This window comes from Rhinolophus sinicus, chromosome 17, assembly GCF_057876585.1.
Source record: "Rhinolophus sinicus isolate RSI-liver-muscle chromosome 17, RSI-T2T, whole genome shotgun sequence".
NCBI classification, from domain to species: domain Eukaryota; kingdom Metazoa; phylum Chordata; class Mammalia; order Chiroptera; family Rhinolophidae; genus Rhinolophus; species Rhinolophus sinicus.
Window position 1 is genome coordinate 33607126 of NC_142517.1, and position 19322 is coordinate 33626447.

General features: G+C 32.9%; 1 protein-coding gene and 1 long non-coding RNA gene across 11 annotated transcripts in view; one reads left to right on the forward strand and one right to left on the reverse strand.

Moving 5' to 3' along the window:
• Nucleotides 1-8220, reverse strand: part of BCHE (butyrylcholinesterase) — a 50795-nt gene extending 42575 nt beyond the window's left edge. Inside the window, exons 1-2 of one of the 2 annotated variants that reach the window (XR_016019522.1) lie at nucleotides 8095-8219; nucleotides 814-2335 (exon numbers count right to left, since the gene is read on the reverse strand). Coding sequence is in view for 1 of the 2 variants with exons in the window: in XM_019735932.3 (XP_019591491.2) it covers nucleotides 814-2327 (1514 nt within the window). In the remaining variant the exon portion in view is untranslated. Of the gene's footprint in view, nucleotides 1-813; nucleotides 2336-8094 lie in introns of both variants that reach the window. The other variant, XM_019735932.3, reaches the window with a different exon arrangement.
• The window catches only part of LOC109449577 (uncharacterized), a 490477-nt gene extending 472375 nt beyond the window's left edge, over nucleotides 1-18102 (forward strand). For all 9 annotated transcript variants that reach the window (XR_016019526.1, XR_016019524.1, XR_016019527.1 and 6 more), the window contains one exon: nucleotides 7989-18102. This is a non-coding gene — a long non-coding RNA (uncharacterized LOC109449577). The remainder of the gene's footprint in view (nucleotides 1-7988) is intronic.
• Nucleotides 18103-19322: the final 1220 nt, after the last annotated feature.

The window sequence follows — 19322 nt, forward strand, 5'->3', positions numbered from 1 at the left end:
AATTTATTCACATAAACAAATCTTATTTTCTATACAAATACATTTTTATATTTAGAAAATATATAAATTAGAAAATATATTTCAACAGACTATTTTCTTCAGACTCTTCAGGACATAATATCACAGTATTTATAACATATGAGGGAAACATATGTTCTTTTATAAAGTCTCTAATTATATAATATCAGCCGTATGACAGCCCAAGTGGAAAACAACTTAGCAAAACATGAATAGCTCCTGTCCAATATGCATTACCTGAAAGCTCTGACAATCCTATCAAGGAAAAAAATTGATAAAATGGCAAACACTGTATTTTTGGTAATCTGAGGGTCAAACCCATCACTATTTTGCCTTTTGCTTTCTACGAGCAGGTATTGTTTCTTCAAGTATCATGTACTACTGTACCTCAGCTTAAGATAATGAGGAAAAGATATATTTCTATGCTTTCCTAAGCCTGTGAACATTATAAATATTCAGATTAAAAAACATGGTGACAGTAATTTTAATTCTCAAGGTAAACATTTTTTTCCACACCAGTTTTGTCTAACATTGCTAAAGTGCTTTGCAGTATTTTGGAAGTAAAATTAGAAAATATTTTTCATACCAGTTCTTTGATAATTTCTTTTAAGGACTCTGATGCAAAGAATTGAAATTCATTACGTAGTAAAAGACAAAACCAATGTAAAGTATAAAGAAAACAAATATTGAAAACATTTCTGTCCTTTAACGAAGTCTATACCAGACACCAAACATAGCTAAGCAAAACAAAACAAACAAAACCAAACAAGAACAATTACAAAAATTGGCACTTACCCATATTTTGCAAAATTTGCCCAGCGTTTCATTAGGGACCTACTCAAAATTTCCTCAGCTTTTGTGTAATTTACTCTTCTTTCCAAAGGTAAACCAAAGACAAATTCAATTTCATAACCATGCATCACTCCCATCCATTCTGGCCAAGGAAGTTTGGAGGATCGGTGTTCAAAATAGTAGAAAAAGGCATTTCCCAAATCTGAGAACTTTTTTGTGAACTCCAAGGCAGGGCATATGATATTGTAATCCCCGACAACATCATCCAAGGCTTCACGGTAATTCTCAGCTCTCTGATCATCGGACCAGTCCATGTAATGGAAAAGGATCGATTCCCTTCCAAAGTCACTCACTCCTGGAAAAAATATTTTTAAACCTTCCTGAAATTCTTTTCTAGTTATGATACTGTTGTTATCTTTGCTGAAACCAGGAGCGCCATATACTAAAAAGGCTGTCCCTTCATCTTTATTAACACCCACCAAGATCTGGGTTTTTTTGAATTGTCCAAGTTGGAGTAGTGTGTCCGGTGTGTCAGGGAGAAAATCACCATCCACAATTGGACCAAAGTTTACTGACAGAAGAGTCTCATAAGGGACAACAACTACTTCATTTAGAAGAATTTCCTGGGGATCTTTAGTTTGCAGGCATTTGATAATCTCAATCTCATTTTCTCTAGAGCAACCAACACATTTAGCTAAGGTCAATGTTCTATTCCTAGCTTCATAAAGAGATGTTACTGCCCAAGGAGCATTAGAAGATCCACTTTGCAGAATGGCTCTAGTAAACAATGGGTGGCTTCGAGGAGAAAGTAAATGAAGGCTAACTGAAACTGCTCCTGCACTTTCTCCAAAGAGAGTTACACTTTTAGGATTTCCACCAAAGGCTGCTATATTTTTTTGGACCCACTGAAGTGCCAACTGTTGGTCAAATAAGCCCACGTTTCCTGGTGCCTCGGGATTTCCTGGTAAAGCTAAGAATCCTAGGGCACCCACCCTATAGTTCATTGAAACTACAATAACTCTTTCAACTCGTGCCAGAAACTTGCCATCATAAACATGTAAAGATGCTGTTCCAGTTTGAAAACCACCACCATAGATCCATATCATTACAGTAGCATTTTTTGGTTTAGGTGCTGGAATCCACACATTCAGATATAAACAGTCTTCACTGAGGTCGGTATTTGGATTCCACATCTCTGATCCAAGGAAGCCTGGGAAACTTTGATCTGTGTTCTGATAGCAAGAATTTGCATATTTTGTGGCATTCCAAATATTAGACCACTTGCTCAAGGGTTGTGGTTTTTTGAAACGAAGTCTACCAAGAGGTGGCTGTGCATAGGGAATTCCAAGAAAGGCTATTACTGTGCCACCAAGAACTGGCAAGTTCATCCCTCTGATTTTACCATTCTTGGTTGTAATGACAATGTCTTCTTCAGTGTGTGACTTCCCAATAAGCACCCAGAGCAAAAGAAACCTCAAAAGACATTGGATGCATATGATTGTACCTTTGCTCTCCATATTGGTTTCTGAAAGAGAAGTAAGGAGGAAGTTTTAACAGCCTCATGCATCTAACATTGCATTTTATTGATGATAATTAAAATACAGTAGTTCTTATTAATCCTACAAATGAGGAAAACTAATAATTCTGCTACCACTATAAAAGCTTATGTTAAAAAAATGGTTGGAAATATTGCAGTGTCAATTTTGAAAATAAATAAGTGGAATGGAAAAGTAGAAATTATTTCACTTTGGAAAAACTCATTATCAAATCTCTGTAAGGAAGATTTAGTATTTTAAAGAGGAAGTTTGTCCCACACATACATAGATAGATAGATAGATAGATAGATAGATAGATAGATAGATAGATAGATAGATAGACAGATAGATGATAGATAGATCATAGACAGATAGACATAGACATAGATATAGATATAGATATAGTTATGCTTCTCTACCATACATAGATCCACCATCAGTAGTATAAGTGGTAGTCTCCTTATGCAGATATAATTTAATATTGGCTAGTGGAGGGAATACAAGATCATGTGTGCTTTGAAATATATACAGCTTTAGTCACAGGTGGCTGGCTCTTGATGGAACTGTGAAGTAGGTTAAGAACCTTTAAGGATCCTTAGATTTCTATTATTGTCTTTTTTTGTTTCCATGGTCCTTTTGTGGTCCTTTTCGCCTAGTGGTTTCTTCCTCTATACACTCTTAGTCTATGGCTAGAACAGGTTTTGGAAAATATATTCATTGCGAATTAAATAACAAAACATGTAATAGTTGCATTTTATCCCACAAATTATGAAAACTAATAAATCTGCTACCACTATCGAGGCCTATGGGAAAAATTTGAAAGAGAGGGCTACGGATATATACCAGACAATTTCTCAGAAATTTAATAATCATGAAGGGCTTCTCCACCAGAATTACAATATCAATAGAGGCAACCAGAGGCTAGTGATACAATGTGTGGGAGGAGATACAGACTTAAAAGGAATTTTACACTCAGGGATTATTTTCTGCACATCTGTTAGTTTGTTAATTGATTAAAGTATGCACAACTAGTGAGGTTAAATGCGTTAACATGGTCGGATTTACTTGTATTCAATAGAAGACAAAATGAGTGAAATAAGGGGACAAAAGCTGAGAAATAACTGGGAAAAATGGAGGAAACAAAAGTAATCTTTGAGATCTACAAAATCATAACTATTTGGCATTTTACTAAATAATATGTATTTGATGATATGAAGAGACCATTTGGGGAGATCAAAGTTTTATTAAAAACTCATAATGCAATCTTGAGTTTTTAAAAAATAAAATAATTTAAAGAGCCAGATTCTGAAACTCCATGTGACAAAAAGGGACAGGAAAATGTAATGCAAATATAATTTAAAAATACTACCACCTTTATACAGCTGAAAGAAAACTGGATTCAAATTGTCTGATACAAACATGGAACTCATCAACATAACAAAGGTCCACAAATATACAAAGTCTTCTCTTTACTACTTTTTGATACTGTAATTATAAATCTAACCTATGTGTCTAAGAAGCTAATCCTCCAAGTATTAAGAATTTCTATTATTGTTATTATTATTATTATTATTATTATATTTTAATTTAGATTCTCTCAGAAGGCAGATAAGGCCCTAATCTGATACCTGTCCCAGATCTATGATACTCATTTTTAAAGTCAGCTTCATCACCACTGCTCGTAGGATAACTAGTGATCAACAAGTATTTTTGATCCCCCAAAATATCTAAATAAACTAATCCATTGATTATGGTATTTTGTTCAGTGCCCAGTCCTATAGTCTCTCTCTGTCTCTCATCTCTATTTCTATCTTTGTCTATGCCTATGGCTATGTCTATCTCTATGCATCTATATCTAATTCTGTTGATATCCATGTGTATATGCATATATTTACATATAAATGATTGTTATAATAAGGATTTCAAAAATCAAACAATATATATTTTTTAAGTTCTCAATATTGGTACAATTTGATTTGTGCTAAGACCAACATTTTATGTTATTGAAGTATACAATATTTCAACACTATTTTTACACTATGATATTTAGGTATTACAATTATAATAAATATAATTTGTTATATTATAAATAGCGATAAATAAAATGTAATAATATAAAGTTTCCTATAGACTTGACACTAATTAAATTTTATGTTTCTGACAGGTTTAGAGTTTTAGAGTCACTACTACTACAATTTTTTTTTTTTTTTTCCTTCTGATAATTTCTATGTTCTTGCTTTTAAATAAATTGAGGAAGGCATTTGGAGAAGAACAAAGTGCTGTGATGCTTTTTTTTCCCCCCTTCTTTTGAACGCAGAAGGAGTTAAGATACAAAACTGGTTTACTCTAAACTGAATTTCAACAAATTAATCACAGCATCTCTGGAATTCATTTCTCCCTTTGGCTTAACTCAATCAATGTTCTTCTGAGTCTAACATCAAAATTGACTGTTTTTTTTCTTGGTTTTATATAAATATTATTCTGTGTTTATAAACCAAACATCAAATCTTAAGAATTTTTAGTCTGATAATTTTCAAACTCTTGTTCTACAGTTTATTAATTTTATTGCACAGTAAGTACAATTACTTGTATAACAAAATGATTTTGATTTTGTATGTAATTAATACACGTAATAATTTTCACTGCACATACAAAAAAAACAGCTACTATTACACCCAAAAGTTTGTAATACTCCTATTTCACTTAGTTTGATTTACAGTTACTTCTTGTATTTTATTTATATTTTGTGCTGAGTAGATCTTAATTTCTTTTAATATGATTTATATAAATAATATTGCTTTTTCAACAATAATATTTATGAGTCACCACCTTATAAATAATGTAATTAGTAACATTCAAAAAGTCAACGTAAGAATGTGTCCATTACAAGAATAGTATATATAGTTCCAAACCACCTCAGGCTTCCTGTTGGAGAGTGTTATGTACTGCATTATTAAATCTAGACTTTAATACTAAAATATGCATTCGTCCACATACTTATTGTTGGTATAGGCTAATATATTTATATTTAGCTGCAGTACTTTATTTAAATAGCATTATTTTGTCCTTTTCATAATCTGGTATTCTCCATACTAACATGTAGCTCTCTAGTTTTACCATTAAGAGATGTTTATATTTTTAATATATGTCATCACATGAATAAACAATCAAAAGAGAAATAATTAAAAGAGACTAAGAAAATGTTAGTCTATATCGCTAAATATTTATTAATAATTAAAATATTAAATAAAACATTGTTTTCTTTTATTAATTCTGGTGCAAAATAACTAGTGTCACATTAAATAAACAATTTAAACACTGAGAACACATAACATATTTAACATAAAAAATTGGGTAAATTTTCATGCCCAGTAAAACTAAGTATCTTGAATTTAGATCAATTAACTTAGTGTCATAATGTTTAACGTTTCAAAGAGGGGCATGAGTTTTTGTTTGGAATTGAAGAACAAATGAATGATGGGAGTGGGAAGGGGCAAAACCGTAAAACATAATGAATACTATACTGTTCCAAATTTAATAAATACTCCAGGATATAAAAATCTGGCGATTTTGGGAAAATATTCTAAACTTTTAAAAACACAACTTTCATAATAAAAAAGGAAAATAATCATTTATTTCATTTTGCATTTTAATTTAATTTTGAAAGTAGTATCAAAATTCCTTGATAAGAAATTGTAATGCTACACTATAAAATATGGATGGGTGTAATAAAATGATTGAAATAGGGAGCTATTTATTTACCATATATTTGCCATAATTGGATACCAACCAAGTTTTCAAAATAACTTGCCAGCTAAGGACTGCTTCAAGAATGGTCAAGCAAATATCGATAATAGTTTTCTGAGTATAGAGTAATTTTCCTATATTTTAAAAAGTTGAATATATGTTTCTATACAAAAATACTGGTTCTTAAAATGGTGGGAAAAGAGCTGTCTAGATAATATGATCTAGCACAAGCATCACTAAAATGTATTTGGTCAAATTAAAACAACTAAGCCTTTATACGAAACCTAAAAAAGCCTGTTTTGTTGCAGGCTAAGTGAAGTGGGGAATTGAGGAAGTCTGTTTATAAATAGACTATATAACTGCCTTTCAGAGACCCTTCAGGAACTAAAAGGATGTGTGCAGATAGAAGACACTATATTAGGTACGAGAAACAAGGCCTGTCTCGGTCTTCAATCAGGAAGTACATTCACGAAGTTTTGATTATATGAATTATTTGAATATTTAATGTTAAAGAGATATCTTGAGTCTTAGAAATTTGAATCTGTTCTTATGTTGACATCTATTCAGTTATAATTCTGTAACATCTGGGACAACTCAGTTTTTAAAAGAATGAATACATTTTGGGCTGAAAGTATTCAAATGAAGACAACATACAATTTAAACATGTATTATCAATTGTTACCAAGAAATTAATCTAAGCACAACCTAAATTGTAAATAGGATATCACTTGATAAGCTACTAGATTATGTTTTAAAAACTGAAATGTGCAGCAGAACCCAAATATTTTCTAACAATTAAAGAAGCAGGCATTCAAAACAAACTATAATAACAACAAATCTAGGAAAATAGTAACAATAAATCTAGGAAAATAAAACAGAACTTTGCAAATCCAATTAGAAATTTTATTTGCCATCCAAAAGCCCATCTTATTTCAAAGTCACAGAGAATTCTAATCATTTTCATTTAAAATATAAAGCCACTCTCTAAAGCTCTCAGTCATCCTTAAATAAAGTAGGTGAAATATGAATATATATTTATCATAACTATGAGGTTATATTATGGAAGACATTATACAGACTAGTGATAGTAACTCCTAATTGAGCTTATTAGCATACAATATATTCATAAAAATTTGGAAGGCATACTCTAAAAATAAAAAAAAAAACAAATAGAAATGATAAACAATGACATAATTTTGTTTACATTTAGTTTACTTTTAACGTTCATACATTTTATAGTTAATGCTTAATTCTCTGGTTAAACAAGAATTGATGACATCAAAATAAAGATAGGTTTACAAGATTATAAGATGAGCAGAAGTTTATCTTTGCTTATAATTTCTATAATAATAAAAATAACAGTAAATGTAAAATATTTTGCTATAATTTACATACATATTAAAACAAAGAGGACAAACAGGCCAAAGGGAACAAAAGGTGTAAATCTAATTAAGAAAAATATTTTCCTTTTATATTAAAAAAAGTTAAAACTTTTCCAATTGATGTTAAAATTTCAGATGGCAAAATATTGGCTAAGAAATGTACCCTTGCAAGCCAGAAAATAAGATAATTATTCATTTTGTGCAACTTAAAAAACAAAACAAAAAAATAGATTAAAATTGGTCAAGACCACTTTTGTTACTCTTTTAAGGAGAAATTCAGTAAACAGTGCATTGAAGGCTAAAAAGCACAAAATGTTTTCCTTTAGTGTATGCGCTAAGGACATACATAACACTGACTCCACAAGTGCTATGATCTTTTGTACAAAGTTAAATAAATTCATTTTCTCAGCAGTTAAATGTATTCAGTCTGTGTTTCCTGAATACTAGTTAGATTTGATGCATGTTCCTGTTCACTTGTTTCATCTGTCCCATTTGCAATGACTGTCCCCCACAGAGCACCAAAGGGATCTAGCAAACACGTGAAGGGATCACAATCCTACAGAATGAGCTTCACAGTAACTTGCATCTCTATACGAAGATGTAAATGCAGAGCAACTTACCTGACCCACTGCAACAAAGATGATAAAGTTTTCAAGGAGTGGAAATCATGTAATACTTCAGGGAAATGCAGTATGCAGCTGCTGCTCCAGCCTGTAAATTGGACTGCACTGACATTACAATCAACTGTTACTGACAAAGCTCGCGAGAGTTGGCAGCAGCAACTTGATCTAGAAGCAGCCAATCTTTACTTTCTGACATCTGTTCAGAGGCTAATGGTATGAATGCAATAGTGATTCATTTACAAAAGTATTACCGGATTCAGGCTTCAAGATTGCAGGCGCTCATCTAAGTGAATTAAAAAAGAAACAGAAGCTACTTTAACAGAAGCTCAAATGGAACAGAAAATGTACATTTTCCTAACTACCAGAATTTTAAAGATTTTACTCTCTTTCATTGAATATATATTTTTCTTATGCTTGTTTTAAGGTTTAAAGATGTACAAGTTGTTCTAAATAAATGTTGTTATTGAAATCTTTGTAACTTCAATCTGTGCTAATGTAGTTATAAAGGAATGAGAAAGATAACAGGAAACAAAATAATTACTCTGTAGATAAAGGGATGGAAATCAAAAGTTAGTTATATTAACTGAATGAATGTCTCTGATATGTATGTCCTTTCATCCCCTGTCCCCCATAGCCCCCAAACCCCAAAACTTACTTAAGTCATACAAATCTCAGCGTTGGTAATTTCCTATTCAGAAGCCCTGCAGGCAGTCAGTGTAATGAGAAGCCACGATTTTCTAGTCAAGAGAAGGAAAATACAAAGAACAATCTTCACCAAACTCTATAGAAAAGACAATTTGTCAGATGAAAGTTTGCAAGCCCTCCAGGATGCATTTATGTGTTTCAGGCTTATCATCTTTTAATTAGATATTTGGGAAAACGAAAACAAAAAGAATGAACTGTTTAATGCTTGACTTCTCAAAGCACTTATTTCTTTAGCTTTCGCAAATGATTGCTTTCATTTTTAAATCTCTCAACTTGGGCATCACTATTGACTAACAATTAGGCAAGTAATTGTAGGTCAGCCCATTTTTGCTTTTCAATATTGTTTAAAATTTCAAACATGTCATTTTTATATCTATACGACCTTGTTCCAGTCATTGTAATTGCCAGCTTACATAAATTATTTTATTTTACTCCAAAAAGTATTTGGAGTAAAGTATTTGGAGTTAAAATATTTGGAGTTAAGTAAGTATTATTAAGCACAATTTCAGATAATGATCAGAATATATAAAGATCAGAATCTTGCTATATATCCTATCATTAGAAGCTATTGGAATCAAAATTTTAACCTAGATTTGTCTGATATTATTTCATGTCAACTGTTTCCAATACAATAGACATTTTGATCTTTTAAAAGTAACTTTTCTGGGAAAAGTGTTACTTAGGAGGTGTGTATTAGTAATAAACATCACAATCACAATGATTTGTAAGGTATTTAAAACATAGTTACACAAAATTTACAGAATATGTGGTCTATCTAAAAGGAGGAAACTTTGTTTTAAAGGTAGTTCACTGACAATTATGCAATGGTTTGTAAAGAGATGGCATTTTTGTTTAAAATGTGGTTATTCTCATGGCCCACATGAAGGAGAGTTCATTGGTTTAATATATGTGATTTTTTTAATCCAAGTGTCAAATTTTTTCTCTCCAACACAGCTCTACTGCGTTACTTTCTATGCCAGCATTTGCTTGGTCTTACTCTCATCTCAAATCCTGCAATTGTTGAGGGATGCATTTGGTGTTACAGAATTAAACAGCATTTTGTAAGCTCCTATAATCTACTTTCCACTACGTAAAACATATCACATGTATACACATATTTCATTTTCATCTTTAAACTGGAAGTTAAACAATAAAGCAACCCATTCAAGCAGATTTTTATTTTTAACACATATTTCAACTGGCTATAAACATCAATTGATTACAAAACCCGACAATGTTTCCTCTGCTCAATAGTTCTGCTTTAGCTACTGCCCCTTTAGTTCGTTTTCTCACATGATTTCTCGGCTGACCCATATTATTTGATGCATTATTTCAGTGCATTTCTCCTTCCTTTTTTATTTGAGGGTTTCTTCTTTTGTGGCTGACCATACAGCTGCTGTTTTCTTCTGTGATGTCATCATTTTTTTCACACATATCCAGTTTAAGTATGTAGGTCACGCTCAGTGAGTCTTGTTTCAGGGTCACTGGGCAAGTGCTAGTCTGTTACCTGAGATCCTGATCGTTAATGATCATGCTATTTAATGTTGAGTATGCCTTGTAAGTGACATTGCTGAAATATCACGCCACGATGACACAGATTAAACACTGCTCAGATTTCGTAACTGTGTATGTTGAAGCTGGGCCAGACAACTGTGATGGTCTTGACTATGACCATTTGCAGTTAGCCTATTAAAGTGGCTTTTTACTTTAAAGATTTTATTGTAACTTAGTTACCACTTAGCAGGTTGTTTTCTAGATAGCAGCATTAAGGAAATTTGAGACAGTGTGGGAAGTACCAATCCGGTATTATACATGAGCCTTCCTTAGGCGTACTGATGCCATGAAAATGACGTAATCTTTTATTAATACTTTCTTTCTTTTTTTTTTTTACAAGAGTAATGCCTTCTCTAAAGAATATGGATTACAAAAAACTATATTTCCACATTTTACAGAGATTGAAAAGTTTATTTGATATATTCCATTCTAGTTTTTTGCTCTCATACATAGTTAATAGAGTTATACAAGTATATAGTGATAGTCAAATAAGTTATAATTTTGTTTCCTGTGTTTTATATTCATTTCATGATATTAACTTTTATTAAAATATTTGAATGAGTGAATGATATATTATCAATAAGTATACCATAATTTATTGCATCACTTGTTACTTATATGATGACAATAATAATTTTAGGTGCAACTGTAAGCTTTCTCAATATGTTTTTCCAGTAGTAGAATAATTCAATAGGACTAGTGCAAATTAGTTTTGTTTGTTTGTTTGTTTGTTTTTGCAATCTTCTGATATCCTTGGTAACTGTTGAATAAGAATACATTTTCAACAATTCAGGTAAAAGGAGAGAAATATTCTTAATCAGAATAAATCTGAACAAGTCTCTGGAGCTAAGAGACTGGACTTTCAAATACGGATGTGGCAGGTGTTTACAGGTGGATTTCTTGACAGATTTTAGAACTGGGCCGAGCCCTGCAGGCAAAAAAATAATTCTTTAATGGTGGCAGCTAATATGGAATTGTCTGCAGACAGTGGTATAAATAAGAGATGAAAAAATATCTTTTAGAAGTTAAGGGAGAGTGAATGATGGGGAGTCTGAAGTAGCCCTGTGCTTTTTATACAGGTATACAGGTAGATCATGTAAAGCGGTCTGGAAAGAGGTTTATTAAACACACCAGCAATTTGGCTTGATTGTAGGACACTAGACTCTAAGAAGATAATAAAATCAAGGAAAAGCCATAACTTTTAAGGAAATGTGGTACCAAATGTATTTTCATCAGTTACAAAGGCAGGAGACTCAAAGTAAAGAAATAAACTCTGAAACTGCATAGAAAGAAGGGCAAAGTTACTTTTTTGAATATATATTTTAAAGCCAATTTTTAATAAACTTAATTTTGGAATCATTTTCGGTTCACAGCAAAATTGACCAGAAAGTACAAATTTCCCATATTCTCCCTTCCCCCACACAGCACAGCCACCCTCTCTATCAACATTTGACCAAGAGTGGCACATTTGTTACAATCCATGAACCTACACTGATACGTCATTATTACCCAAAATCCACAGTTTACATCAAGGCCCATTCTTGAGGTCGTATGTCCTATGGCTTTGGATAAATGTATAACAACATGCATCCACAATTATAGTATCATATAGACTATTTTTACTGCCCTAAAACTCCTTTGCACTCTATGAATTTACCCCTCCCTCCCCACCCCCAACCCTGGCAGTCACTAATCATTTTGCTTTTTTAATGTGAAAAAAGAGAGACAGAGAAGCAACACCCTTCTTTGTTTAAATCTAATTTAGTGAATTGGCTTAACTTAATTCTTGCCAAACACTTAATCAATCTTGGAGTTCTACTTTTAGAAAAATTGTACATTAGTATATTCCAGAATCAATCCAAGTGTTCTTTAATAATCCAGATTTCTGGACCACATCCTTAAACTTTGGCTTTTGTAGATCTGGGGTGGGTTTTTTTTTCCCAGGGTTTTTTTGTTTTGTTTTGTTTTGTTTTTTTCGTTTTATTTGGGAATATTGGGGAACAGTGTATTACTCCAGGGCCCATCAACTCCAAGTCGTTGTCCTTCAATCTAGTTGTGGAGGGTGCAACTCAGCTCTAAGTCCAGTCACTGTTTTCAATCTTTAGTTGCAGGGGACACAACCCACCATCCCATGGGGGAATTGAACCAGCAACTTTGTTGTCAAGAGCTTGCACTCTAACCAACTGAGCCACCTGGTGGGGTGGGAGCTTTTAAACTAACCTCCTATGTGAGACTGATTCCGGAAGTTCACAGACTACACACTCTAAGAAGCAGAGTCCTGGGGCCTGGTTCCTCAGGAAATTGTTATTCTATCATGTATATGGATTATCTTTTTTTCTCCTGTTTACTCTTGTGCAATTATACCTTTCCTTTAAGCTAATTTGGAATAGTGTCAAATATAATATTTTGTAGTCTACTTTTATATAATCGATGCTATCAAATCATTTTCTTTAACTTTATTGCCTGTATATTAATTGGTTTTGTGGATGTTCTATACTTTATCTAACTCACGTTTATTGCAAAGGTGGATTATTTTAAATGTGTCATGGAAATAGTAATATAGAATAGGACATAACAATTGTAATATTTTTACATATTGCTTACTTTTCATGGAATAATTACTTAAATTACAATTTTTCAAAAGATACGTACATTTTTATGGCGAAGACAAGTATGACCAACTACCTCCATAAACTATGATCAATTTATACTCTCACCGGCAATCTAAGAAAATGTGTGTCTCCTTTATTCTCCAAAGACAATTGATTATTGTATATTTTCCAATTTTTTTCATTTCACTTGATAAAACATAACTTTAATCCATTAGCTTATTACTGCGATCATCCATAGTTTCATTTGTTTATTAGTTTCTGAAAATGTAATTTTTTATTTAGATATAATTTCAAATTTATAGAAAAGTTTCAAAACATTATAAAAAACTCTCGTATACCTTTACCCAGATTTACTATGTGTTAATGTTTCGACTCATTTTCAATCATTCTTTCTTTCTTCATACATATGCATATGATAATATATGTAAATATATATGTACTTATTACTTCTTTCTTGAACTATTTCAGTATTATTTGCAGAAATACTTCTCCTTTATCTATAAACACTCCTGTAAGATCTATGGAAGTCCACCTGTCCTCTGGCTGTAGATATGAATGAATTCAATAAGCGGTCTGATAAATAGAATACAAAATTAGCCCTGTTATTGAGGAACAACTCCAACTTAAAGAATAAAGACAACTATGTAATACAAGTAGAAGGAATACTATATTAGAAACAAAAAATTCACAAACCTTGATGAAAATATTGAGTCAGGCAAGAATTAACAATTGGTATGAAAATTATTAGGTGTATGACTGATGGAGAACTAGATATTTAATACCCCTGAGAAACCACACAAGTTACATTCAGAATTTCATAACTTAAGCAGAAGCTCAAATTTAACATCACGGAGAGTGGAATCAATAGATTATTGGGCACACACATAACATTATCTACTTTAACAAAATTAATTGAATCTTTTATTGTTAAACTTTGAGATACAACTTGCATTTGATATGAAATAAAGAAAATAAATGAACAAAATAAATTGTATCACAATGAAGTAACCAGGCAACTCCTAAAAGTGAGACATTCAGGCCTGGTCGTTTCAACAAAACAGTGAAGAAAGTTTCTTTGCACTACTGGAAAACATGTAAGGGACATGATAAGATGCAGGGCATGGTGCAGACTAGAAATGTGTTTGAATATCAGAAAGGATATTTTGGGGGTCAATTTTGGAAATCTGAATAATTTGGGGATATTAGATTAGATGAGAATAACGGTGGTGAAAATTCTTGAATGTAAGAAGTGGGTTGAGGAACATTATGAGAAATATTATCCCATTGTAATATGCACATACACACACATATTCAAACAAAGAGTAAGATTTGGAAAGATATGCATTGTGGTTATTATTAAGTATGAATGGTGGTTATTGATATATAGTGTGTATATAAAATTTGTCTAAATGCTTGCCTGATTTTCTGATTTTCTGCACTACAAATGTACTGTTCCTCTAATCATTATTTATATATACACATGTAGAAAGTAAAATTCAAAGACACAAGTTAAAAATTCCACCCTGCACCTCATACTCAGATAATCTAACAAGATTCTTTACCTTGTATTAATTGTTTTAGAGAATTGAAACTAGACAAAGGTTTGATATTATTGACATTATATAAACTTTATGGCAAAAGAAGTTAAGGACAGTAAAAAGAGAAGCTGTAGTTTGCAGAAGCTGTTGTAAAGAGATTTTAGGGTGGGGCAAGGAAATAGGTGAGAGGAAAATACAATTTAAAGAGAAAGGAGTGATGCAGGGAGCCATTCTAAAGAGTAGAAATGTTGGGAGTTGCACGCAAAGGAATGACTTTTAGGAAGGCACAGTGTTTGTGGTGACGTCTAAATCCCTCCTGAAAATCCTCAGATTTATTAGTAGAGATGAACATTGTTTTTCAATGATTTGAAGCAAGTGTGTGTGTGTGTGTGTGTGTGTGTGTGTGTGTGTGCATGTGCACGCAAAAATATTTAGAACTGGGCCTAAAATGGTGAAGTGATATATGTAGTATAAAATAAAATAGTTATGCTATTTATGAGTTAGAAAATTATAACATTTTGCTTTTAGCCTCCATTTCTATAATGTAAAATGTTTCCTAATTTGCATATAACATGTTTAAGTAAAAAATAAGCTTCTTATGAAATAATTTTGATCATTATAAAAGCATATTTTGGAGTCATACAGTGACTTCTGAGACAAGCATTAAAAAAGAGCAACCTGTAGCCCCTTCTCTACCAGTGTCTTGCTTTTCGTTTCCAGGGTAATCTCTCCTCAGTATTTTTGTCCCCTGACAATCTTCTGTCTTCTAAGTTTTTTCCTCTTCATCATCTTTGAAACGTTTCTGGATGCCACTTTTTCTTTCAAACTTTATTTTTATTACCCCAAGATGACTTTGCAAAGGCCAAAATTTAAATCTTATTTTTGGGGAAAGTAAGGAGAAATTTAGTCAAAAGCCACAATGTGGAAATTGTGAACTGCTGAGATTCACATGGTTTGCATCTAGATTATGAATCTACTGCCAAAAAGTCTGACATTTAGCTAAGCACTGGATTGCCAGCGCATTACTGCAGTTACTAAATATAATCAGGTAATTAATAATTAATCCTGCTATGTTTTAGTACAATCTGTATCTTGTTTTTCAGTCTGTTCATATTTGGTGATCACATACACAGAAAGGTTTCAATATACAAAATGAATTTATTCAGAGTATATTCCTAAATATGGAGAAGATTATTTTACTGGCCATGAGAAAACTTATATTAAGATAATTTGCTGCCTCCAAGTAATTGGTTTCCTCCTTAAAACCATCAGATGGCACTTTAGTCCTTCTCTGTATAATCATTCTTCTGATGTCAGATTTCTGGTTCTGTTTACATGATCAACATGACCTGAGACATAGATTAGTGCTACAGATTCCAAGAAACATGACTTGAAATGGTGACCTACTTGAGACTTTACAAAGTCTTCTTTTACAAATAGATATACATATCTAACTTATTTTTATACTGTAACTGTTAAAACTATGGATGTCTAAGCATATGTAAATTTGTATCAGAATTAGAAAAATGATTACTACTTTCAAACACTTGAATAAGCCAGGATAAGTGGTCAGCGACAAAAGAGGAGAGTGCTTTTAGAGTAAATATCTTACCATAGTTTTTTTTTTCTTTTTTTCTTTTTTTTTATTGGGGAAGGGGAACAGGACTTTATTGGGGAACAGTGTGCACTTCCAGGACTTTTCTCCAAGTCAAGTTGTTGTCCTTTCAATCTTAGTTGTGGAGGGTTCTGTTCAGCTTCAAGTTGCTGTTCTTTTAGTCTTAGTTGTGGAGGGCGCAGCTCAGCTCCAGGTCCTGTTGCCGTTGCTAGTTGCAGGGGGCACCATCCCTTGCGGGACTCGAGGAATTAAACTGGCAATCTTGTGGTTGAGAGCCCACTGGCCCATGTGGGAATCGAACCAGCAGCCTTCGGAGTTAGGAGCACGGAGCTCTAACCGCCTGAGCCACCGGGCCGGCCCCTTACCATAGTTTTTTAAATGTTAATTTTCTTGTGTCACCTGCTTGTGTTTGAGTTTATCAAATGGACATCTTTTGTCTTTTTTTATTCAGAGCACCTTGCAAATTCCTTGGCACATAGTAAGTACTGTATACAATCTGGTAGTTGTTTGAATGTATACATGACTATATACAAATTTTTCTTGAAACCAATTTAAATGTACAGCGTACCTATTTCTCTAAGAGTTTCATTGTTAGAAAGAGAAAGTATGCTTTTAAAACAAGAAATGTTTCTCATTACTGGGACTGTCTTTTGAAACCATTCATCTGTTGTAGGAGGTTACCTACTACAGGGATTTGTCAGTACTTTTCCTTAAGGTGCTTTCTGAACTAGTTCTATTCCAGCTGGATACCCTCGATGAAGCAATGTATTTGATAGTTAGATATGTCTCTTTCGTCTAAGGAATGAAATAGAAGATCTGGAATTTGAAATTCAGGAAGATGTTCTTGAACTAGTCATACACATTCCCAAGGTAGGTTATGCCAACTGTGATAGGCATGATATACAATGGCAAAGAGAAGCCTCATGGAATGCATGCTATGGTTATCACTCTCATGCATTAGTGATTATAATTGAAATCAACACCTTACTACTCTTGCTTCAAAGAAAATTTGTTTAAAGTTTCACCACACCCACCCAAGCTTATTTATGATGTCTTGAAAGCAAACCCTCCGTAGTATTTTGAGAACATTTTGATGAGAACTTACATTTTTACTTGGATTTTACTATATTTAATGGGACTCTGCTTTCTCAAATTGCAGACTTGTGTTACATTTGTCTGGGACACTCCAGGTATACACCCCTTTTCTCTGCATAATTATTATAGTGCTGTTTTTTTGTTTTTTTTTTACTCTCAGAAATGTAAAGGCAAGTTATATAGGGCCCTACTGATAGGTGAAAATTAGTCAATGAGAAATGTTATACATATATTTATGTGATAATAAGCAAATATAAAATCTGAGTTTTCAGTATCATCCTTTTATGTAATGATGTATCTGTTAATAACTTGTATATATTCAATTCAAGTGAAGAAGTGTATCTTTTCTTAGGAGGTCATGCTATAAACAAACCACGATTTTCAAAATCTTGTTGGAGTGATTACTTTTCATCATATTTTCTTCCCTGCATTGCCAAGGCATTTCTTCACTTGGTAGGATAAGCCTGACATATGAAAGATTTATTGACTGTGTAGTCTGGACTGTGACATCGTGATGAACACAAACCCTGCTTCTTGCCACTGACACTTCACCTTACAGGGTTGCAGCTGTGCTTAGCAACAGAATGCCAGATGGCACGGAGACATCAATTGATTAGTACTCAAGAACAATGTCACCTACCAGAACGGACTACAGACAAATTGACAAAGACAATGCAGTGGTTACAGGCCTGAATGATGAAGCCCTTTAAATAGGTTTATGGCTGAATTTTTTAAAATGTGTTGTTATTTGGAAACTTTTGTTCATAGGGAAACGTACAATGATAATTATATAACCATGCATGCTTTGATAGAAATCTTTTCATTAGGGCTTAATCCTCTTTACTTCTCTATATAGCTAGAAGTATAATATAACATATTAAAGCTCTTTGTTGTCTGTCATTGCAAATCCAAAATTATCCAAACTCTCTTTTTAAAATTCCTTCTTAGCCACATTTTTTTGTGATAATCAGTTAACATTATAAACTTGGGCCAGAGAGAATGGCCAACAGAAGAATTGCCTACTAAAGACTTCTGGAATTCACAAACTGTCAGCATGAGTTATCTGTCCACAAAAAATATCTTTTATGAACAAGTCTTGTTTTAATAGAAGGTGTTTATTATCACATTTGACATCATTTTATGTAGCATATCTTGAATTTGCACTTAGACCTTGGCTATAAGGTATGTCTAATGGGCTTAGAATGCCAATATTTAAAAACACACATGCCAGGTTACTCAGCTTAGCTTTGGTAAATAAGTCACATTAATTGTTCAAAAATATTCCTGAGAAACTTCTTGATTGTTGAAGTTTCTTCTCATTTATTTGAAGAGATTCTAGTATGATAGTTAAAATTCTACTTGAACAGTTTATTGCTTCTTTTATATCATATGTAGATTGCCCATAACTGTTGTTTCAGATAAGGAGAGTTAATTTACTTAAGTGCATATATAATGTCACTTTGGATCAAAACTGACCTACTTATCTAGTATGTTACCAAAGTGCCTCACTTGCTATAAGAGAGGGCTTTACTGGGAAGATCTAAGAAGGATTATTAGAAATGAGAAGTCCCTGGGTTCTATCTCCTCTGTTTAGTTACGTATATTAACTCAGAATATATAACTATTCTCTATAACTGACCTCACTGTCTCTTGGAGTATACATTCCTGCTGATGATAGTGACATATGAGTGGCCCTTACTTTGCTTATTAAATGTAATTTGACCTCTACTGGTTTGAAATAGTTGCTTTCACTTAAACATTCAGTCAACATAAAGTTTAAGCATACTATCAGGGCTATTTTCTGCTTCAAAGGGTCTTTTCTCACCAGGACTTCCCTGTTTGATACCTTGGTTCACAGTGAAGCTTTCTAATCTTCACGGAAGGCATTGTCCGTGCATATATTGTCCTCACTGAACTCTGCCCTGACAGTCACTTCTGGACTGCTGTCTTCTCAGGTGTACCTGGTTCATCGGTTTTAGATCAGCATGTTGGTACTCGCTGATAATGGGGTGGTTTCTCACTGCCTCAGATCACAAGATCATCAGATTCTGCAGCTCCCTTATTCTAATTCGGGGCACTTTTCAGTTCACAAGTCCCCAGCTGTGC